General features: G+C 35.7%; 1 protein-coding gene across 13 annotated transcripts in view; it reads right to left on the bottom strand.

Annotated features, from left to right (window-relative positions):
- Window positions 1-17,403: 17,403 nt before the first annotated feature.
- Window positions 17,404-25,867, bottom strand: part of LOC138700126 (zinc finger protein 235-like) — a 345,990-nt gene continuing 337,526 nt past the window's right edge. For 12 of the 13 annotated variants that reach the window (XM_069826459.1, XM_069826457.1, XM_069826458.1 and 9 more), the window contains one exon: window positions 17,404-22,044. In XM_069826459.1, coding sequence (XP_069682560.1) covers window positions 20,775-22,044 — 1,270 coding nt within the window. In that variant the 3' untranslated portion in view covers window positions 17,404-20,774. Of the gene's footprint in view, window positions 22,045-22,482; window positions 24,086-25,867 lie in introns of those variants that run through there. The other variant, XM_069826473.1, reaches the window with a different exon arrangement.

The following is a 25,867-nucleotide window of genomic DNA, read 5'->3' as shown; positions in this document are numbered from 1 at the left end:
AGTCTGCAAGCAAGTCACCATTCTCATCCTTGATCACGTTTACCCTTGGCTGATATCCATTCTTAAATTCCTTTATACCCTTATATAAATCTCGAATGTTTTTATTCTTACTATTTGTTTCTACCTCATTCAGTTTGTCCTTCAAGTAACCTCTCTTTTTATTCCTAAGTGTACGACTTGCTTCCCGTCTTTCATTGAAATAATTATCTCTCTTCTCCTCAACTGGATCCTGTAAGAATTTAAATTTTGCCTGTTTTCTTCTTTCTACTACCATGCAACAATCTTCATCAAACCACGGTTTCTTTTTCTTAGTTTCATAATAACCTATGCTCTGCTCAGCTGCAATTTTGATACTATCTCTGATATTTTCCCACATGCTATTAACATCTAATTCTTTCTCAACTTCGTCGGAACTTTCTAAAGTGGCAAACCTATTCGAAATTTCGACCTGATAATTTTGCTTAGCTTCCTCGTCCTTTAATTTCAAAATATTGAATTTAGTAATATTAACTTGTTGCTCTACTCGCTTGGCTACTGATAATCTTTCTCTTAATTCTCCAATCACCAAATAATGGTCAGAATTACAGTCTGCACCCCTGAAAGTTCGAATATCTACTATACTAGTATTTCTCCGTTTATCTATCAAGATGTGATCTATTTGGTTGTGTGTCAATCCATCTGGAGAAGTCCAAGTATATTTATGTATATCCTTATGGGGGAATGTTGTACTTTTGACAATTAAATTTTTCGATGTGGCAAAGTTGACTAATCTAACTCCATTGTCACTACTAATTGCGTGTAGGCTCTCTTTTCCAATAGTTGGTCTAAAAATATCCTCCTGTCCTACTTTAGCATTGAAATCCCCCAATAAAATTTTCATGTGATATCTAGGGAACTGATCAAAAGTATGTTCCAATTCCTCATAGAAGCTATTCTTTATATGGTCGTCTTTCTCTTCTGTAGGGGCGTGAGCATTTATAACTATGATGTCGCACCATCTACCCTTAAGTACTAAATATGATAACCTGTCACTGATAAATTCGACCTTTTTTACTGCTGATTTTATTCTTTTATGAACAAAGAATCCTGTTCCTAATTGGTGATTATTGTTTCCTTCCCCATAATACAACAAGTAATCTCCTATTTGTGATATGCCATTCCCATCTAACCTAACCTCTTGTACTCCTACGAAGTCTATTCTATATCTAGCTAGTTCTTTTGCTACTAATGTTACCCCTCCTGTTCTATAAAGACTAGTTACGTTCCAAGTGCCAAATCTCAAATCCTTATTCCTTTGCTGTGGTCGTGCCAGAGAATCAGTCCTATTCCGAGGCTTATTATAGGGATACGTAACAAGCTGTTTTTTACGGTGATGGGTTGTTAGCCCTTCGCCCAACCCCCAAGCTGGAGGACCACCCCTTATCGGCTGTCCACGACTGCTTATTCAATATATTCGCAGCTACCCTCCATATCTGGAGGCCGTCTCCTCTATCCGCAACCTGAGGACGCGCCATGCCGTGGTGATAGGGACCCACAATACATGGTCATATATTAAACAAAATTAAATATCTATATAATGCAAACACACGCTCTCAGAGGCGCCCTGAAGCTATTCATTCATAGTGTTCTGCCCAAGGGCAGGTCTTTCACTGCAAACCCAGCATTCGCCAGTCCTTCCTATTTTCTGTCTTCCTCTTAGTTTCCCCATATGATCCATATATCTTAATGCCGTCTACTTTTGATATCTTTTTCTGCCCCGAATTCTTCTCCCTTTCATCATTCCTTTCAATGCATCCTTCAGAACGCAATTTGTTCTCAACCAGTGACCCAGCCAATTCTTCCTGATCAGTTTCAGCATCATTCTTTCTTCATCCACTCTTTCTAACAGGACAATAGCATTGAGATGAGCAACAAATGTAACAATATTAATTTAAAAAGTACATTGGAAAGTTTGCTGCAACCCCGTTTGTTATCATCATGTATTATTCTAGTGACATAATAGTACATTATGCAACGAGCCTATAATGAAGGTAATTAAGAAGTGAGTATAGATATTTATGAAACGAGCGCAAGCGAGTTTCATAATTTTCATACGAGCTTCTTAATTATCATTATAGGCGAGTTTCATACGACTTTTTATGGTCGACCATATTTCTAACTTGATATTATTAATTTTATTGTATCTGACCTGGAGCAATATCCCGTATGTTGTGAGATGTGCGCAGACGCGAAAGTATTGATTTTTTCCGAGGAACAGATGTCCACATTGACCTTGCTAGGCCATAAGAACCTACAGAGATAACATTGAAATAAAGTTAGACATTGAAAATCGAGATGACAAATTGTATTTATTTGAATATTATTTACAATTAACGCTAATTATTATAGTAATAGAACATAACCTTCTGCGACAGTATTGGATTTCCAGCCTCCGTGACTTTTCGCTAATTCTCTTTCGATTGCATATCCGAGAATAATCGATACTTGCGGTTTTATAACGGTAGAAAGCTGATCTGTCATTGGTTGAACAGTTGTAACCTGAGTCGTCATTGGCTGAAAGACCTGACCTTTAATGAGTAGGTGTACTTTAATGACATGCATTAAAGGTCTGCTACCAGGTGTATAATTACTACATTTCGGCATGGTCGAGCATAAAAGAAATTGAAGTCTTAAAAAATGTTTCGAACATAATAGACAATTCAGATGCCACAATATTTTTTAGTTCCCATAGCTACCTTGCACCTGGAATTTGTCTACTTCTGAATTTTTATAAAAAGTAAAACGCATCTAAATACTTTAGATCTAATTAAAGGTTGGAATTAATAGATGATAAAATGTAAAAGTCGTCACAAACTTAAAATAAAACAAATTATGATTGCGTGCTTTACAAGTCTCTACACATTACAATCAACGACTTTAAACATTTCAATTGTTTCAAATGAAGCAATTTTCCTTCTTTCTGATAAAATACATTATTTTCTTCCCTAATGACATGCCGGTTACCAAATTCTTTTATTGGAGCAGGCAATTCCAACCGCCTAGATTTGTTTTATTTTTGTTTGTTCACTGAACAGCAGATCTCAATTGTGTAGTAGCATTGGATGCAGTCAAGCTATACTCCATACATATCTACACTTTTGCAAGCTCCAGGTAATCAAACGCAGGACTCTGTTGATTACATTATCCATGACTACAATAAGAGGGGTGCACTGTTTTGTTGGCTTATGTTGGAGAGTTTTGTATATTCTATTATGTGTTGGAATTGTATTTGCATTAATAATGTTCTACGTCCTTTGGACAACCCTTTTTTAAGGGCAAGTATCTTGTGGTTTAATAAATAGCAAACTTGATGATGATGATGATGATGATGATGATGATGATGATGATGATGATGATGATGATGATGATGATGATGATATCGTGCCCCATCCCACGACAAGGGCGGATGGCTTATCTTTGAAAAAATCGCGAGTTATATCCCACTTACGAAAACCAAAATATTTTGTTGTGCCACAGCAACAAATTTATGAAGGCAACACAAACGGATTAGACACTGCATTGTAGCCTACTTCCTAACTCTCTGACATGATTTTATACTACACTTGCTTATGGATAGGCGGGATTCCTTATTCAGGATGCGATTTCAGGCTTTCGAAATAATCACAAGTTTAAATATTCACTATTAATAAGTTTATTAACAAAATATCAAATTAGAACAGTTAAATATAGAGTATTGAAATTGGAGGATTATTTCTGAAGTCTCATATTGGCTGCTAATTATAAAGTATGAGAATTGAATAATTAATTTTACTTACAGTTTCTGTAGGGCGAACCCTGGTGCTATTCTGAGGTGATGCCATTTTCTGCCTTCTTTCTGAACGTCGGGAGGTTACGACCGCTGTTGCATGACCGCTGTCTTGACCAATGACTAATGAACCAATGACAGCGATTTGGACGTTTCAAGTCCTCGAACCGCTCCCTTGTGACGCAACAGAGTGACACTATTTTGCCCGCGAATCTTCTAAAAATACGGTATTGCACTGACCAAACACCACGCTTCCGATTCTTAACCATTATTTCGGATCAGCGTTTCCAGGTGTCACTTGGAACAATATAGATTTAAGGAACTCCCACAATATTCAAGGATTGAATTGTCTGTTTTTGATTGAACCAATAGAAAATCGGAATTCAAAATTATCACCAATTTGATGTCTCGCGAGAGACGCAAATTGCAGATGATTACTGGACAATCTGTAGTTTTTTCGTTATATGTCAGCTGTTGCGTAAGAATCGCTTTGCGCTAAAATGCAAGCGTACACATTTCCTGTCTTGTTCAAGGACTGGACTTCGACTTCTTGCTGATTTCGCTAAGATGCACGACTGTAATCGCAACAGGAAGCCTGTCGCGTGTTATAACGTTATAAGCATGTATACTGTACAATGATTAAACTGAATGTTTTAGTAAGTACGATTTCATTACTTTGAAATAAAGTGAAAATATATTGCTTATGGTCATAACAAAGTTATGATGTTTACCATCATCCTTGGGCACAATAATAATAATAATAATAATAATAATAATAATAATAATAATAATAATAATAATAATAATAATAATGTGAAAATTTTATAGAGCAAATGCATATTCACCCATCTATCTTTGCGAATGGTTTAGCGTTACCATGCTGAAATGTTTGAGCGTTTAATCCAGTGATAAACGTCTTGGCAAACTGGTATAGCTCAACTGATACAGCTCAAAATACGTTTTAATCCCACTTTAGCGGCATGATGTCAACTCGAACTTTGATGGCAGAGTGAGATTAACTCGAACTTTGAATGGCAGCGTGAGGTCAAGTCAATCCTTGAATGCCAGCGTGAGATCATTGATCATGTCAATCGTACTATCAGGGACTGGAATGCTTTACCTGCAGACTTACTAAAGGCTTTACCAATAACCAAAAATGTATTTAAAAATAGGCTTAAAGACTTTACTAATAGACGGTAGTATATTATATACACTACTTAAAGGGTGTAATTGATATCTTGTTATTTGAAGTGTTCTATCAGTGAGGAAGTGTGTTGTGTCAGTGAAGTCTATTGTGTAAATGAAGTGTGTTGGTGTCAGTGAAGTGGCTGTGCAAAGTATTTGAACAGTGAAATGGTTAGAAGTGTTAGTGAAATCAAGTAGAATCAGTGCAGTGAGTTGACAGCGAAATACGTGTAGTGCCGAAAGGTACTTGTGCAGGTATGAACCTGTCACATTCATGAGTCTTAGTTCGAACTTAGGGTTAAGATACAAATTAGATTTACTTTAAATGTTATTTTAAGTGACCATGCTTCATTTAATTTAGGATGCTCCTTGTTATTATTATTATTATTATTATTATTATTATTATTATTATTATTATTATTATTATTACTAATTATTATTGTTTTTTTATTAGTTGTGTTTATTATTAACTGTCATTATTGAGTGCAATTAGTTACCACTGCCACCGGGTATATACCCATTTGCAGTGTGAATAAATACATACATATACATACATATCGATATCTTAATGGCAGCGTGAGGTCAATTCGATCCTTTATTAGCAGCGTGAGATCAACTCGATCTTTTAATGGCAGCTGAGGTCAACTTCATCTCTGAATGACAGTGCGAAATCAACTCGATCTTTGAATGGCAACGTCAGATTAACTCGTTCTTTCAATGGCAGCGTGAGTTCACTTAGATCTTTGAATAGCAGCGTGGGGTCATGTCCATCTTTGAATAACAGCGTGAAGTCAACTTGATCTTTAAATGGTAGTGTCAGGTCAACTCGATCTTTTAATGGCAGCTTGAGGTCAACTTCATCTCTGAATGACAGTGCGAAATCAACTCCATCTTTGAATGGCAACGTCAGGTTAACTCTATCTTTGAATGGCAGCGTGGAGTCATGTCCATCTTTTATCTTTAAATGCTAGTGTCAGGTTAATTCGATCTTTGAATGGTAGTTGTAGGTTAACTCGATCTTGAATGGCAGTGTGAGGACATCTCGATCTTTGAATGGCACCGTGAAGTCAATTCGATCCTTTATTGGCAGTGGGAGGTCAACTCGACCTTTAATGACAGTGTGAGGTAAATTCGATTTTTGAATGGCAGCGTGAGGTAAAGTCGATATTTCAATGGCATCGCGAGGTTCTCTCGGTCTGTAAATGGAAGCGTGATGTCATCTTGATGTTAGAATGACAGAGTGAGGTCAACCCGATCTTCGAATGGCAGTGTGAGGTCAACTCTATCTTTGAATGGCGGCATGAGGTCATCTCAATATTGGATTGGCAGCATAATGTAAACAAGATCTTTGAATGGCAGTGTGAAGTCAACCCGATCTTTGAATGCCAACATAAGGTCAACTCGATCTTTGAGTGTCACCATGACGACACTTCGATCTTTGGATGGCAGCACGAGGTCATCTCGATCTGTGAAGGGAGGCGTGAGATCATCTCGATGTTAGAATGGCAGAGTGAGGTCAATTCGATCTTTTATTGGCAGTGAGGTCAACTCGATCTTTGAATGGCAGTGTGAGGTGAACTCGATGTTTGAATGGCACCATGAGGTCATCTCAATATTAGAGTGGCAGCTTGATGTAAACAAGATCTTTGAACGACAGTGTGAGGTCAACCCGATCTTTGAATGGCAATGTAAGTCAACTCGATCTTTGAGTGTCACCATGAGGACACTTCGATCTTTGAATGGCAGCACGAAGTCATCTCGATCTGTGAATGGAAGCGTGAGGTCATCTCGATGTTAGAATGGCAGGGTGAGGTAAACTCGATAGTTGAAAGGTAGCGTAGGATCAACTGGATCTTTGAATTGCAGCGTGGGATCATGTCCATCTTGGAATGATAGCGTGAGGTCATCTCGATTTTTGAATGGCAGTGTGGGGTCAATTCGACCTTTGAATGCCAGCCTGACGTCAAATCGATGTTCTGAATCGCAGCGTGAGGTCAACTCGATGTTTTGAATGGCAGCATAATAGACAGCAGACCTGTAAGTGTTCCTAGCCTGTGCTGGTAGTGACTATCTCCCCACGACCTGCCATCAGGAGTTTAGAAGAAACAATAAATCTGTAAGTGTTCCTAGTCTGTTGCCGGTAGTGGCTAGCTTCCTATGGCCTGTCATCAGAAATTTAGAAGAAACAACAAACCTTGACTTATTCCTAGCCTGTGCAGGTAGTGGCTAGCTTCCTATGGTCTGCCATCAGAACTTTAGAAGAAACAACAGACCTGGAAATGTTCTGAGCCTGTGCTGGTAGTGGCTAGCTTCCCACGGCCTGATTGCAAGCAGCCACAATACTTTAGTCATTCTCTGAGTACCATACAACTTTAGAAAGGTAGCAAAAATTTTTTTCAACGGTACTGTACAAGCGCATTGGTCCTGAAATACGGAAATGACGATTTATCCTGATTCTATTAAGTTGATGCGAAAGATTGTAGTGTTTTTGTTCGACATTACGAAAATGCATTATGAGACTGTTTATGGTTTGTCATTTATTATTTGGAATGTTGTGCTTGTAAATATGGCTTGCATTTTGTGGATTCGAAGAAAGTTTGTGCTATATGTGAGGTAAAGAAGATGGAGTGTCAAATTGGGGGGGGGGGGAGGCGGAACAAACTCTTCCAACAAATTCTTCTGTTTGAGTTTAATAGAAGAGCAAATGCACCGGAAATGGCTCGTAATATTTGTGCCTATATGGAGAGAATGCTATGGAGTAAGGACTACAAGGTTCTGTTGTTTCAACTCACAACACTCCATACAAAAGTTTGTGGTCATCCACATAAGATGGATCTGGTAGGGTAAGAATGGCGTGATGTACTACGAATTGCCTCCCAGAAATATAACCACAATTGCTGACATTTACTGCCAAAAACTCAGAGTCCTCGTGGCCGCAATTGAAGAACGACCTGGAAGACTGCATCAGTACTGCTGTAACACGATAATTCACGCCCTCACTCACAAGTAAACATTCTCATGGGGGACAGATAAAAAAGTTATTTTTTTTCTTCCAACATGTTAACAATATCAAAACAAGTGCTTATACAAATTTTGGCTACTCGAACGAAAATTACCAGGACTGCAAAAGATTAGTTTCCCTGGGGCCATTTACAGAAAGAAGAACACAATTTCATGACACAGATACAACAATTGTTGGGATATTTTTCAACATATTCCTCACCGGAATTGAGACATTTGTCATACCATGAGGTCAACTTTCATAACCCTGTGACCTGCTGCCTGGGATCGGAACCAATATGTGACAGCCTTCTGTACCTCTCTGTTGATCCCATGATATGACAAATGTCTCAATTTCAGTGGGGAATATGTTGAAAAATAGCTCAAAAGTTGCTGTATCTTCCAATAATTTTTATTTATTCCAGGGACACTTATTTTATATGGCCCTTGTAATTGCATTCGAGTGGCCAAAATTTGTACACATTATTAACATGGTAGAAGAAAAACAATAACTTTCTTTATCCGCCCCCATCAGAATATTCGTTTGTCAGCTATCCAGAAGCTTGGTTGGGAGGTAATTCCACATCCTCCATATTGTCGCAGTCTTGCGCCCTAAGATTTCCACGTTTTCTGTTCTCTGTACAACAATCTTCAAGGGAACTTCTTTGATAACGAAGATGCTTTATAAACTTGGCTTGCCGACTTGTTTATCTTCAAACTAGCAGATTTCTTCAGACGTGGAATCGAAAAACTATCTCAGCATTGGCAGAGAATCTTGGAGAACGTAGGAGAATATATTACTGATTAAGCGTTGGCGGAGTCATAGAGAATGTAGGAGAATATATTAGATTAATTTCTGACTTCTATTCATCTCAAATAAAAACGTTTGTGACAGCGACAAAACACCACGAACTTTTGCATAAACCTCATGCACGGAGACTTAAACTTTAATATACTGAAGTTTCATTGCTCAGCTAGGTATAAATGCAAATAAGTCGGAATTCGTGTTCAAAACTGTGGGAAAGGGTCAATCCTTCCAGCCACTGCAAGTTGCTTTCGTTTTACATGTAATTCAATATATATATATATGTAAGGATTATTCCTGTATTAAAGTTGAAAGAGGAGTTTTTATTTTTTAACTTCCATGGGTAGGATACACATGCTTGAATAGATAAGATATCGACTAGGCGATAAGTAGCAGTTGTCGCTTTTCTTATAATTTGCATAGAGAGTACAAAGAACTCGCAGGTTGTTCCTTCCATAAATAGGTATATAATCTGCAGGCTGTATTTTCATTTGTCCACACTCCTTTCTTATAACCTGGAACTGTGCTCATAGCAGAACTGGAAGCATTCACTAGCGATTTTGAGATGCTTTTAGAGTGAGAGAATGCTATGAAAAATGCTAGTTAAATGTAGCAGTGGCACAAGTCTACCATCAGTTGTAGATATGAAAGAGTTCACTAGGAAGTGTTCTCAATCTTGACGATATGGGGTACTTCCCACAACATTATTAAAAAAACACCACTTCAATTCATGCCACCAAACATCGTAAGATGAAGATTACACTTCAATTCACTTATTCTTTATCAATGGAATGTAGTAACAGCTGCCTATGACACCCACACAACTTGTGCTTGATTATGTTACAACTCTTTTCCATCAGAATTTACACATCAGTGGTTTACATTCATACCTTAGAACAGAAGTCATTATTTCTGCTCAGAATTGTGGGAAAAAGTCGCGAATATAGAATTCAATACCAGTCACAAAAAAAGGAAATTTCCAACAGAGTATTATGCATATCAAAATACAATAATAATTACAAGCCAAATTTCAAGTGAAAAAATGAATGTGATGAAATCAATAATCTGGAATGAATGTAGATGATATAGATCAGCGGTGATCAGCACAGTGAACCCTCGCACTAGTGTCTCCAACCCACGAGCATTCTCTCTAGTGCACCATGGCTGCTGATAGGTATACAGTATTCCATGGTGGAGTTTCGTTCGTGCCAGAAATTACGTCAGCAATAATAGTTTAATGATACACATAATGTACACACATGCATTAAAATAAGCATATTTTACCGGTAATAAATACTCAGGATGTTTGTTTATGTCAATAACCTAAAAATATTCTGAAATTATTGACGGATCCAGTGAAAGAAGTGGACAAGCCACAAATCCTGATATGAGGAGCATCGTTTCAAATCGTATTAAGTCCACTGGTGGACAAAATTGAGTTTGATACATTTTCGTATAGTTTCGGATGCGCTCTTTCACGCTGTGAACTCTGATTGTATCAAATCGTATTCACTAACAGTGTAAATGATTGCTTAAAACTAGTGGTTGTTTCAAATCATATTCAGTCCTTTATAGTGTCTGTTTCATATCGTATTACGTCCAATATTCATGTTATAGAATTGGTATAAATGAAATTAATTAATTACTTTCTTATGTTAGTTATACTTACCATCTGGCCCACTTTTTTCGACAATGCTACACATTCATTACGGACAGCACAGTATTTTTCTCGTGAGCTGTGTGTAATGGAAGTTGTTTCCAGTTTGGAACAAGAAACTATTGTAGGTGACAGTTCAGGACGACGCCGAAAGAAGCAAAAGCAAGCAAACCATGCACATAAACTGAAATCTGAGGCAAGGTACGTAAAGAATAGATTTTAATGAAGAATGGAGGGATTATGAGAACCACTACAAACATTTATCACACCCCGGCAATATTTTAATGAATGTAGAAATCCTATAATTTTCATTTAATTTAATACAATACTAAGTCAACATTCAAATCTTCAGATCTTCACCTCATTCTTACGCATCAGGGTATTTACCAATTCATAGGCATGGAGTTGATGTCGGAGAAGGGAAATGGGCGGAAATCTACCCTCGAATTTTTTAAGTGTAAAATTTCATTTCTTTCTATGACCTACTACTGAGATTTATTTCAAATCATCCGTCCTCAAGTGAGGTTGACCACTGGGATCCGGAATTAACAAACATAAAAGATAAAGGGAAATGAAACGAGCAAAATAATGATTCAATTTGTACATTAAAACAAAACTTTACGTGTTAACATATAGATGATAGTGTAGAATTTGAAGAGAGGCCTTCAGAATTTCCATTACGATCTTCTGAACCTCATAAAAGGGAATTTGGAAGAATTTAAGGATATTATATGTAAATTTTGGTAAACAACCCCTCGCTCCAAATAGTAAGCCTGTAACATCCCAATTGTAAAGCAAAATGCCATATTTTTCACTGACGTATGGAAGACAAGGTACATATTTAGCTCGCTTGTTATCATTTATCTGCAGTGCTTGATTTGTGTCTCATTCAAAGCAAATCGTAGGGTCTAAGAGTGGGACGACAAAAAACCAGATGGGCGGACTACTTCAGAACCAGAGCGGGAAGTCAATGGTCGAGAGTGGCACGAGATAGAGAAGTATGGAGGCAGCTGGCACCAAACATGAATCAACAAGCACCAGATAGGACAGAAAGTCAACGACAGTGAGTGTAATTCGTGTGAAGTGATGTGACCAAGCTCCCAAGGACTCGCTCACCTTAGGAGCCTACTTATGAGCAATTCCCTGTGACAACAGGAGGCCCTTGCCCTTACGGGATGTGTATGGGCTAAATTTATTATTTTATATATCGACTCTTCTATGAGAATCATCTTCAGACACACAATGAATCTCCTCAAGTACTTCCCATCCTCTGTTTCTTAGCAGGTTGGCAATTGCTGTATGGGCACGATGGTGTCTGTTATTACGCAGTAGCTCTCCCTTCTTACAAAACCCCAGTACATGGCCAAGTGTTTCAGTCTCGCTGCAGGCGGGATGGCGACAACGGGTAGTACTGAAGGTTCAGCCAGGGACAGATCTCACTGCAGTGACGTTGCAAGACATCTTGATGGCATTGATGGCAGAAAGGAATAGTTAAGAAAAAAAGGCTGCTTATTTCAATTGTGTGAAGCTCTAGATTTCTATGGTAACATTATCGATGCAGTTACTATGGTAACTAGCAATGAGGATGATGGTAGTATGGCTACTTGTGGCTGCTTAGAACAAGAAGGATGATTCGAAAAAATGTGAAAAGAATCAAAGACTATGTTTCCAGCCGGATGGATGTTATGAACACACTGTAGGCCTACATAAAATTTGTTTAATGTATATATTTATTTTTTATTAATAAAATAATGGTTTATTTAATAATAACAATATTAATGGTTTTTATGTATTCATTTATCTCGTTAAAGACATTTGACAGCAGGAAGAAGTTATGAACACTCTGTATATCAAAATTTTTAATGTGGAAATTGTAATTTTATATTAACAAATAATGTTATTCTTTAATAATAACAATAATGATTGGTTATTTATGTATTTGCCTCATTAAGAATTTTTAATTACGAACATTTGTACAATTATTGGATCAAAACGTATTATGTCCAACACATTTTCCTTCAATTTGAAGAACACATTTAGAAGAAAGAGTGAAAACTCTAGTTCAGCTATAACGAATCAACACGAGATGAGAAGAGGATCCAACAAAGATAATGAAAAGATGGACAGTAGTGGAAATAACTCAAACCATCATTCAGTCAAAAGACCTGATTTTACAATTACTGACAGTGACATACAAATCAGAGCAGAAAAGGTTACCCCAGCAGTTAAATACAGTGACACTGTTAAAGAGTCGTGTCGTTCTGTAAATCATAATGGTGATGATGATGTTCAAAACGGTGAATGTAGTTCACAAAATAATGAGTGGCATACAGTAACGCACAAAAGTAAAGGGAAGGTACCCCGGCCCGAATTATTTCTAAATGCTAAACGTAAAACAGTTGTTGGAATGAACTGTCAACAAGAAGGCAGTAATCTGCCTCAGTTACAGGGTGTCCCGAAAACTATATCACTGCACGTGTATAGGTTATCTCCTGCTACAAAAGTAGAATACGTCATCGATTTCTTGCAGAATAAGTTTCCAGAAGTTAGAGTTGAACAGTTAACATCAAGACATCCCGATATGTACTCATCTTTCAAAGTCGACATCTACGAAGAACATTTTGAGGCAGCGCTGGACCCTAATCTATGGCCCTTGAATGCCTGTGTACGACGTTTTTTACATTTTCATCCCAGAGTAACAGAAGACAAGTGAGGAGTAATGATACCAGTCAATTAAAAGCGAATAATAGTGGAAATAGGAAGACTGGTAATTTTAATGAGACTATACTTTTCATTAATATACAGTGCATCAGAAATAAAGTAGATGAGCTTGATGCTTTTCTTCATAATAAAGACTTAAAATTCTTATGTTTTGCAGAACATTGGTTACATACTGATGAAGTATACTTTTGCAAAGTAAAAGGTTATTCAATTGCATCTTTTTATTGCCGTTCTCAGTTAAAAAATGGTGGTGTCTGTATTTTTGTAGCTGCAATAAGTGTAATATATCTTAATCTCATCATAATTTGTTTATATCGTTCACCAAGTGGTGATCTTGATATATTTTTTAATAACCTTGAGGCTATGCTTTTAATGATCAATAGAAAGAAAATGAATGTCAGTATCTGTGGTGATTTTAATATTAATATGAACACAATTAATTTTAATAATAATAGTCTGCAAAATATATTTAGATCTATGGGATATTTTTATGTTAATAATGAACCTACAAGGATGGACGCTTGTTTAGACAATTTTGTAACAAATCCTGATAAACATAGATACACTGTTGAGGTATTAGACCCCTCTATTTCAGACCATTCAGCTTTAATTTTATCACTAGTTAATCATAGTCATTCAATAATGTATAAACGATTTTTAACTGAAAATAATATTGGTGCTTTTAGATCTTGTTTGAATAATATAGCTTGGGACAACCTATTAAATAGTGATAGGTCAGATGCAGATAAATTGTTTACAGAATTTTTAGATACATTTCTAGAAGTTTTTGAAACGTGTTTTCCACTTAGAGCTGTAAATGTAAACAATACTAAGGAAAGAAAGAATGTTAGAATATCAAATAAATGGTATAATACCAATTTAGAACAAATGAAGAAAAGGGTAATGACATTAAACATTGTTTTTAAAGTAACAAAATCACAAGAATCTTGGATGCTGTATAAAGAATATAAAAATACATATATGAAAGCTCTGAGGAATGCTAAGTTAGCTAACAATATGAGTTATATTGAAAAGTCTATTAATAAATGTAAAGCTGCATGGAATATTATAAGGCTGAAGCAGGTAGTTCAACTCATAAAATTCCTATATCTATTTCTCCAGACAAATTTGTGAATTACTTTTCAAATTGTATTAGTGACATATGTTGTAAAGCAAAGTTAATTTCTGACACTTATGGTGTATCAGCTCAAAGTCTGTTATTTAATAACCCTGTTCCTCAGGGTATGAGTTTTCAGTGGCGTGCAGTAACAGAAATAAAGGTTATAAATGTAGTTTAAAAAATGAAAAACTCCAATAGTATGGATATTTATGGTATAAGTAATACTTTAGTAAAAAATATAATACATCATATACTTTTGCCACTTACTGTTTGCATTAACAGATGTTTAAAGGATGGAATGTCTCCTCAGAAATTTAAATTAGCAAAAACTGTCCCTATTTATAAGAAAGGTGAAAGAAATTATGCTGGAAATTATAGACCAATTGCTATTTTACCCATTTTTGGTAAAATACTTGAAAGTGTTGTACTCTTACAGTTGAGAGAATATTTTGAACTACATGACCTTATTATTCCTTCACAATTTGGGTTCTGTCCAGGTAAAACTACTCAGGATGCAATTGATGAATTAATTGAGAACTATATATACATCCTTTGAAAATAGAAATTATACATATGCTATATTTAATGATTTAAGTAAGGCATTTGATTCCATTCCGTATGATGTATTGTTAATGAAACTTGCATACTACGGCATAAGGGCGATAGAACAAATATTTTTCTGTTCATATTTGCTTGGACGTTCCCATATTGTTGATGTAAATGGAAAAAGAAGTGCTGTAGCTCCAATTAAGTGTGGTGTTCCTCAGGGCTCTATTCTTGGTCCATTCCTGTTTCTTATTATGATAAATGACTTGCCATACAATGTGTCGGCTAAAACTATAATGTATGCTGACGATACAACTTTTGTTATCACACATAATAATACTGCTGAGTTAAATTTTATGAAGCAAGCTGTATTTGCTGAAATAAGAAAGTGGTTTTCAATTAATGGATTTATTGTTAATGATGAAAAAACTCATGTGTTAACTAAAAGTTTGAAACAAACCCAAAATAATATGATAAATGAATCTGTAAAGATGCTGGGTATGTATCTGGATCTTTAACTAAGGTGGAACAGCCATGTCAGTTATGTATGTAAAAGAATTTCTAGAGTAATTTATCTCTTGAGAAGTATCATGTACAAGATTCCCAAACATTATTTAAAACAAGTTTACTATGCACTATTTGAAAGTGTTATTAGATATGGATTACTTTTATATGGAAATAGTTCTGATCTTCCAAACATTTTGTTACTGCAGAAAAAGGCAGTTCGTATTTTAACAATGTCACCACCCAGACTATCATGTAGATCTCCTTTCAAAAGTGAAAAGATTATGACAATCTACAATCTATATATTTTTGAACTTGTAATGTATGTAAACAAGAATATTACTAATTATACAAGTATAGCTGATCTGCATCGCTATGAAACCAGAAAAAATGATCAATTAAACGTACCACATGTCAGGTTGCAAAAAACACAATCAAGCTATGTAATTACTGCAATAAAAGTATATAATAAGATACCAACAAATATAAAGGCACTTAATGAAACACAATTTAAACTTCAGCTTAAGAGATGGCTACAAAATAATCCCTTTTATAGCATGAATGAATTTTTTGAAAATGATGTAGTATTTTAGTTAAATTTTATTATTTTTTACTCTTTTAGTATTTGAAATATTGACATATTGTTTTTTATATTATTACATTGACGAGGTCTCTCGTATTCTTGTACTTTCAGGCAAATAAAGAATATGAATATGAACACAATTGAAAAGTGATTTCATTTTTTCAAGTTCCTTGAAGTACGCCTCAAGCATAATAACTTCACTTTTTTCATTCTGTGAAAAATTACCCGGATTAGGAGTAATCAGTTTTTCGTTATTCCTGTAAAATTTTGTTTTCTGGACATAATATGATTGAAACGATGCTCCCCATATGTACAATATCTCATCATTTCACTGGGACTTTTACCTTTCATCCGAGCTCAAGACTAAATAATATGAATAATCAGAATCGGAGATAAATATATCCGAGGAACTGGAACAAACGATTTTTCGAAAATGTCGTAATTTAATATCTGCCCAAAATTATATTACCAGTAAAAAATGTACACGGTTCAAATTTATTTTACAGTTAAAAGTGACCGAAAAATTAAAAAAAAAGGAAAAAAAAAAATTGGACATAGCAATATGAAATCTTGATAGGTTTGAAGTGGAATGGTTCTTGTCCTAGGGCAGGAAAATAAAACAAGACAGCTTCACTCCACATAATAATAATAATAATAATAATAATAATAATAATAATAATAATAATAATAATAATACTTACTTATGTCTCTTAAGGAACCTGGAGTTCATTGCCGCCCTCACATTAGCCCGCCATCAGTCCCTATTAGTCTCTACCATCATATTCCACCTCCCTCAAATCCATTTTAATATTATCCTCCCATCTACGTCTCGACCTTTCTAAATGTCTTATTCCCTCCAGCCTCCCAACTAACACTCTATATGCATTTCTGGATTCGCCCATACATGCTACATGCCCTGTCTATCTCAAATGTCTGGATTTAATGTTCCTAATTATGTCAAGTGAAGAATAAAATGCATGCAGTTCTGCTTTGTGTAACTCCATTCTCCTGTCACTTCATCCCTCTGAGACCCAAATATTTTACTAAGCACCTTATTCTCAAACACCCTTAACCTCCATTCCTCTCTCAAAGTGAGAGTCCAAGTTTCATAACCATACAGAAGAACTGGTAATATAATTGTTTTATAAATTCTAACTTTCAGATTTTTTGAGTGCAGACTGGACGATAAAGGCTTCTCAACCGAATAATAACACACAATATTTCCTATGGCGCGTCCTCAGGTTGCGAATAGAGCAGACGTCTTCGAAATGGAGGGTACCTGCGAATATATGGAATAAGCAGTCACGGACACCCGATAAGGGTGGTGGTCCTCTAGCTTGGGGGTTGGGCGAAGGTCTAACAACCATCGCCGTAAAAAAGCTTTTTACAGAAACTAATAATAATAATAATAATAATAATAATAATAATAATAATACTAGTGACAGTAATATCAAAAATAAATATAAAGACTGCTATGTTATTCCTTTTATTTTTCTGAATTTCAAAGTATGTCATACTAGTGTTTAATCAGCATAGATGTTATTTATGTAACAGAACTACAGGGTGATCCGTCTGGATATGGATAAAATAAAAACACTGTAAAACATTTACTACTGAACTTTATTTATTGAAACTTTGTGCATACAACACTGAAAGATAGGAGATTCTTCGGAGCTCAACATGACCCCCATTGCGCACCCTGCACAACACATAACGCTGATGCAATTCAGCCCATGTCCGTTGTAACATAAGAGGGGTGACTTGTTGAAAAGCTTGAGTAATTTTTACTCTCAGGTCATCAATGTTTCTGGGTTTCTGCGAATAGACAATGTCTTTAACAAAATCCTACACGAAGTAGTCAGGAGGGGTTAAATCTGGGGAATTTGGGGACCAAGCCAAGAGATAGCTGCTTCTTGTACTGGGTTTCGCCTGCGATCTCCTGCATGTTTTTTTTTTTAAACACAGAAGCTATTTGTACAAATGTTAGATACCACAACATTATGGAATCGTATTTAGGTACATTACGCACACCATACTCACGTCGAAATTCCCTTTGAACTCTTTTAACACTCTCAAATTTAGCATACCAAAGAACACATTGTGCCCACTGTTGATTTGTAGTAGCCATTTCAATCATCTACGATTCTCATTTGTCCTTTCAGATTATGCATTTTTGATTGTCATATATGGAAACTCCCATCTTTTAACCATAATATAACCAGCAAGAAATTTTTCCTACTAACATAATAGCTTTATAATAGTAAATTAATATTATCCATACCCAAATGGATCACACTGTATTTTTATTACATTTCAAAACTCACGATTAACTCAAAAACTTTAAGCAACAGACACATTTCGAAAATAAATTTGAAATCACCGCTATGATTTCTATGAGAATCCAGTTCTAATAGACAAAAGTTTAGTCACTCTTCAAACAGAAGTCCATCGGACGAAAATATTCCTTTAACTAGCCGTAACACGGAAACTAACAAAGATTTTGAATAGCACCATTTTTAAAACTAATTTTCATTTTCTCTAAATACTTCTCTTGCTTTGACCCCCCATCTAAAGTGAAAAATAAAAAAGTTTCCCGCTTACCAACTTCTAAGCATGTTAATGTCTATTCTGAACGGGTCACTTCGAAGTTTTTTTTCTCACTTTCCAAAAAAGGTTTTGATTTCGAAATTTTTTCTATGCTTTCCTTATACATTTATTTATCAATCCTAAAAATCACAGCATGATTGACTATCACAGGAGCTACAACATGATAATGATTAACGGTTTGGAAAATAGCATCCTGGTCTACAGTTACTGATCACATGCACCATTATGGCCACTTTCTCCCTCTCCCTTGCACCCCAGTACATTTTCTGATATACTACTTACCCGATACCCATTTCAACGAGTGCTGACGACCACTGATATAGATCGTATGATACAATTTCAACCTTGGTCTCTATTATAACAAACGAAAAAAATGGGGATATTAATGTGCTATTGCCACAAATTAAAGACATAGATAGTCCTAGATCCACTATTGCATACAGTGTCACCAGAATTAAAAAAATTGAATGTTTATCAGCCATATCCTTTCAAAAAAATATTCTATTATACTACTTAAAAAGAGAAAAAAAAATGTTTCTTCCTTTCATTATTTGCGTACAACACACACCTTACGCATGACTACATTTACAAATTATAAAAGTTATTACTCTTGTTTTGTTCCCACATATTGCGTTTCGTATGCACATTCAGTTCGGTACACAAAACCAATAAATTACCATAATTCCACTTTTAAGGAAATAACACAGAAAATTTTTCTTCAAAGTTATTCCACACATCTTTAGGAGAATTGTACCTATTTTTCTTTTTCTTTTTTTTAATTGATTATTTGAAAAAAACTTATAGCGTCTAAATGACATGGTGATAATGCCAGTGAAATGAGTCCAGGGTCCAGCGCCAAAAGTTATCCAGCATTGTTTAAGGGGAAACCCCGGAAAAAACTTCAACCAAGTTACGTGTCCAACTTGAATTTGAACCTGGGACCGTTCGTTTCATGGTCAGGCAGCTAACTGTTACTGCACAGTGGTAGACGAATCGTACCTTTACATGAAATTCTCTATAAGAAGATTTCTTCTTTGAAATGTGAGAGTTGACATGGAGAGATAGTTACAGATTTTTCATGTTCCAAATTTTGGGTTCATCAAACTAAAGCCTGAAAACATATTGACCAATACTAAAGAATACATAAAAGAACATTAATATTAGATTATTCACGCAGATCGGCAACAAAACCAAGGCATTCCGCAGAACTATTGCAAGGAATATTATTAAATTATCACAAAAATTTGTGTCACATATGAGTCCTAAGATTTATTTTTAAGTGTGCTAAGTGATGTTTCAAGTGATTTAACGTTATAATCAAAGAATAACAGCGATACCTACGGAAAGATATTCCACAGGTGTTGAGAATTTCCGTTCTTGAGGAAAAATGTGGTATACCAGTGCAGAAATAGAAGCTTCCTGTAAAATTACGATACGTCACACGTCCTAAATGTCACACAAGCAAGACTGAAAAACAGTTCAGACCGACACTTAGGTGAGAAGCGGTACCACGTCATATCTGTGGGGGATGTTTCTCACAATTCCAACATGTAAAAGGCCACACCATAGCGCAAACAGATGAGATACCACTCAAACCCTAAATATGTTTGAAAAGATTTAACTATATGCGAAATTTGAAATTACTCGATAACACAAGAGAAATCATTCAGACATATCTTAGAAGGGAACGTTGTAAATGAAAGGAACGACACTACAGTCATAGGGCCATTTTAAGGCGATGTGTGTTAAATCTGGTTCTAACAGTATGATATCCGAGAAATGTATGAAAAGCTTTTAAAGTACCACATTCTCGACAAAATATTTTCGCTAGCAGAACACCATAAATCTTAACACCGGAGTTTTAGTGCTATGTTTGTAGCACATTCATCTGAGATTCACGTACATTCGAAGTCAATGCATGCCATCTCACGTGAAAATGATGACACCTTAAAGACCGGGACTGACAGGGTATTCGAAAGGCAAACATTTTTCACATTTTGTTTCTTTAATATGTTGCTCAACACATCTCAATCGCTTATGGCCCATGAGTATCAGATCCTGAGTAACATTCCTCACATACATTCCATTTCAAAGGCTCCTGTCAAGTGTGGATAAAAATATGAAATGAGAGTTCCCGATTGAAACATTTCCCACAGCTCGCATGTGGATGGTTCGTCGCCATTTACGTGCTTTACATTTTAGAGTAAATCTCATACTGTCAAATATTTTCATACAGTTAACTTAATTAGATGAATTATGTGTACGTACATGAGCTCTTAGATAACCTAATGCTGAGAAACTTCTTCCGCAGATACCACATTTGAATGGTTTCTCGCCAGTATGTGCACGTATATGAGTTTTTAGCTCACTTGATGCTGTGAAACTTTTCCCACAGAGTTCGCACTTAAAAGGTTTCTCACCTGTATGATATCTTACATGAGATTTTAAATTACCAGATTCTGCGAAAAATTTCCCGCAGATATCGCATTTGAATGGTTTCTCTCCTGTATGAATTCGTACATGACCTTTCACGTTACGCGAATCTGAGAAACGTTTCCCACAGATATCGCACTTAAAAGGTTTCTCGCCCGTGTGAGTACGTAAATGATTTTTTAGATTACCGGACATTGTGAAGCATTTCCCACAAATATCGCATTTGAATGGCTCCTCACCCGTATGGGTACGTCCATGTGACTTTAGATAACCTGATGCTGAGAAAAATTTTCCACAGACATCACATTTGAATGGTTTCTCACCTGTGTGAGTACGTATATGGGTTCTTAGATTGTGCATTTGTGCGAAACATTTGCCACAGATTTCGCATGTAAATAGTTTCTCGCCTGTATGAGTACGTACATGAGCTCTCAGATTACCCAATATGCCGAAATATTTCCCGCACATATTGCATTTGAATGGTTCCTCGCCTGTGTGTGTAAATCCATGAGCTTTAAGGTATGCCAATGCTGAGAAATATTTTCCACAGATATCACATCTGAATGGTTTGTCGCCCGTGTGTGTACGTACATGAGTTTTAAGGTTAGAAGATGCTGAGAAACATTTGCCACAGACGTCGCACTTGAATGGTTTCTCGCCCTTGTGTGTACGTACATGAGCTCTCATATTCCCAGCCTCTGTGAAACATTTACCACAGATATCGCATTCGAATGGTTTCTCTCCCGTGTGTATACGTGCATGAGCTTTAAGATATCGCGATTTTGAGAAAATTTTCCCACAGTTATCGCATGGGAATCTTCTTCCGTCGGAGTGTTTCTGCAAATGCATTTTCAGACTGTGGAAGGTTTGTAACAATTTTCCACAAATAACACACCTGCAGCAACCATTGTCTGTATCACTCGGTAAGTGTGACTGCAAATTCTTCTTTCCGTGAAGCATTTCGTCGGAAATCTGACGATCAAGTGTACTTCCGAAGACAGTATTTTGTGAGGAAACTGATTTTCCAGGGTTTGTGCGCCTCTCCTGCAGTGTTTCACTCCCGTCGGTAACAAAATTGCTGCAAATAATATATGCATTTGGTAAGATATGACTAATGGCAGAGTAAAGCCACAGTCTAATATATACAGTCGCGCAACTTCAACACTTTTTTTGCCAACATTCACGACACTAGCGCCCAAGCGGCAGGCAAGGCACTAGTCATAGGGTTGATACAGCCAGCACAGGCTTTAAAATTATGCGAGATGTTATAATAACGTTTTAATCATGCGTCGGAATAAAGACAATGTGTGCAATGACGAAAATTGCAGTAAGAACAAGTTTAAATCTCCGAATTTGTCGTTCTTCAGATTCCCTAAAGACCAAGAGAAAATCATAACTCAGTCATAACCTATAATCCATGCTGTAGGTAGCCCAAGAGGACTAATAACATATATAGGTCTCTTGAGGTAGCCTACGTATTGTGTTCTATAAAACATTTATTAGTTATCGTAGACATCGGATTTTTAGGCACTAAAAATTGCAGTTTTAGGCGCCTAAAATAAGCTCAAAATTTGTAAAATTAGGCTCTATTTTAATGAAAATAGGCATTTTAGGCACATCAAGGTATCATACTTATTTCTTTCACTGAAATTTTTAGTTATACACTAAAATACGCAAAAAAAAGTATGTTTAAACATTAAAAAAGAATACTATATTATATTTATAAACAGAGCTGCACAAATTTAATATATTGAAACTAATGAAATAATGATTATTGATATCAAGATTACTCATTTTAAGTTATTGAAATTCAGTTCCATGCTCAGACTTTATTATAATTATCTGCACAGTACACCACCAGAATTTTTTCTAAATTCTCCACAGTTAACCTTTGCCTTTTGTCACTGAGAATCATTTTGAAAGCAGAAAAACTTCTTTCAACCGAAACTGATGTGAGAGGCGCAAATTTTAAATTAGGTACAATAGAAACATCAATACTTACTGGAACATTTACACTTTCCCCCGATATCACTCTTGATACTTTTTCCAACAATGAAAATCCTACATTCTTATTTAATACGTTGTCCCACTTATTTTTAACTTTTTTCCCAGTTTCGCCCAAAGCAGAATGTATGTTCACTTGAGCTTCCTTTACTATTGCTATTTGGCTACAAATAGATTGTTTTTCACGTTCTAATTGTTCAATGCTTGCAGGTATGAAAGAAAAGTTAGATGTTATGTAGGCAATATCGTTTTTCACTCGTGAGTCATTCAGACAATCTTTCACTGCTTTCACACACGCTGCACTATCAGTTTCAGGTAATTTATCAATAACTGTGACCACTTCTTTAAAATACTTAGAATAATACACCACTGACTGAATCCAGGTTCCCCATCGTGTAACAACCGGCTGAGGTGGGAGTGGGATATCTGGAAAGTTCTCTCTGAATATTGAAATCCTGGATGGGGCTTTACAAAAACATTTTTTTGTGTTAGAAATAAACGAATTGACAAGAGGAAATTCATTCCGGAAGTGGAGCTGCAGCAACCATGTATGAGGCAGCATCAGTACAAAACAACAGAACTTTAGAATCGTCTCTATTACCTGAGTATAAAGACTGTAGGCCTTTATTTACAAAATAAGCAATGGCTTGGCTATTCACTTTCGAAAGTACCTTAACACATACGAGGTGTGGAATCGATGGTCCATCAGGACTAAGTTTTCCTACTACCATATTTGCTATATACCTATTCATAGGATCTGAGGTTTCATCCACAGAGACCCATATGTAAGAATCACCTATATCCTCCCGAATGGAAGCTAAAGTTTCATTGTATATTCTGTCTAAGTAATTTTTTCTTAGGGTCGACTCAGATGGGATATTTTGCTTGCAGTATTTTTGTAAAAACTGTCTTAAAACCGGATTTTCAATTGCATTCCAGGGAATGTTAGCAGCAACAAACGCTCTGGTTAAATCAGCATAGAAATTGCTGCTGAGATTGGATGAAGTAGGCTGTGTTAGTAAAATTTGTTGCAGTTGATTTTTGTGCTGAGCTTTAGCATTATGAGCTGCTCCTTGCACATGCTGCTTTAGGTGGCACTTCTTTTCTTGCGAAATCTAAAAATGTAAAGTAAACTGAATTAAAATAAAATCCTAATTGTTGTATTGCCGTATTTCTATCACAAAGTTAGTGGGTTCGAACAATCAAAATTTTAATGACCTGCAAATACTTTAACAATCGGAATTTAAAAGGTTAAAGTGTAGTGGTCTTAAAAAGAATTATACCTCAGGATAGCTCAGTCAATGTATAAATATTATATGTATACTCATTAAAATTAATAGAATTTATATATTTCAACTATTGTTACATGCCTGTTTGCTACAAATCTTGCAGAATATTATTTTTCCATCATAAGTGAATTCTGAATATTCTGTTAGCCATTGCCGGATCAATGTAGATTTTGCACTTATATTTTTCGGCATTATCGCGTTAAACTTCACAGGAAAACGTCCTACCGCTCAAAACTTCTCAACACAAATAAGGTGAGGGAAAGAGCAACTGTTAACGAGCATTCAAATGAACCGTTGTTATTGAGATTCAATTGGACAAAAATACAAAGTTCCACTTATTGTTGCATTTCCTGGTAGTGTTAACACTAGGAGGGCCATTCTTTTAAATATTTTGTAACGGTTTACCCTACTAATTCGCAGTTTTACGACTTTTCATAAATATTTCAAAAACACTCTTTCTCCAAAAATTGTGATTTTATGACACTCTGAAGGGCAGTACAGCTAATCGGTTTCAGACCGAAAACAGTCATTTTTATAGTATAGTATATCTCTGAATCGGTAGCAGCACATGTTGTGATTGTTGCCTGCTTCAAAACTAAGGTTGGTTCTTTGTCGGCATTTATGCCTCCAAACATGTTAAATTCGGTGAAATCTATTGCGAGTGTCGTGAGATTCAAAACATTTTGTTTCCTTTATCAATGGTTTCATGGCCGGTGTGAAGTAAACTTTCCACTTTTTAAATGCCTTAAATTTCGCAGTGAATGCATGTATAAATTATAAAAAGTAAAAGTAAAATGCGAAACTTTACAGTGAGTTAGGCATTTTTAGGCGAATATTAACAAATTAGGCTCTAATAACCGTTTTAGGGCATTTTAGGGCACTATAAAACTCTTTGAATACCTTTCAATTTCCATGAAACACAAATATTAATAATTATTTTTACTTTTCTCCTAAAGAAACAAAATAGGCATTTGCCCTAGAATCCGATGTCTGGTTATCAGTTACCTATTTGTATGTCAGGAAGGAGAGTTTAAATACTCACAAAGTAAATACCTATTACAGTATATTATTGTTTTGCAGAGATCATGTGTAAATGTGTAACCATTCCTATTTTGGATAATGTATCTACAGTTTTTAATGCAAGTAATTCCATAATTTTTGTATTCGTGTTTTTTTCTTTATATTTTTCAAAAGTTGAATGTTATATTGCATTCAAGTAGGAATTATGGTTTTAATTTTTCAAGAATTCATGGCGTATTATAATCCTTTTGCAAAATATTCACTTCTTGAATAAATCCAGACTGTGTCGATAAATTTCTGATGTGTTGGTGTAGATTCATGTGGCAGATGTATTAGGTTCTCAAGAAATAAAAGAGCCTTTTTAAATTTAATATAACAAGCACTCTCTTCTGTAATAATTTGCATGACTGTTATTGGTGTTGATTTTACATTCCCAGTGATTATTTGAGCCGTTCAGAGCAGAAGTGGTATAAGGCAAAATTAGGTAATGAGGTTTAAAGTAAAAATTCTGTAAAATACAGCGCAAAGTAGCAATTAATATATCCTTCCTGCTATTCACTGACTACTAATAGTTTAAATAAATTCAAT

Source organism: Periplaneta americana, chromosome 5, assembly GCF_040183065.1.
Source record: "Periplaneta americana isolate PAMFEO1 chromosome 5, P.americana_PAMFEO1_priV1, whole genome shotgun sequence".
Lineage (NCBI taxonomy): Eukaryota > Metazoa > Arthropoda > Insecta > Blattodea > Blattidae > Periplaneta > Periplaneta americana.
Note: the sequence above shows the minus strand (reverse complement) of the source record. Positions and strands in the feature narration are given on the sequence as shown.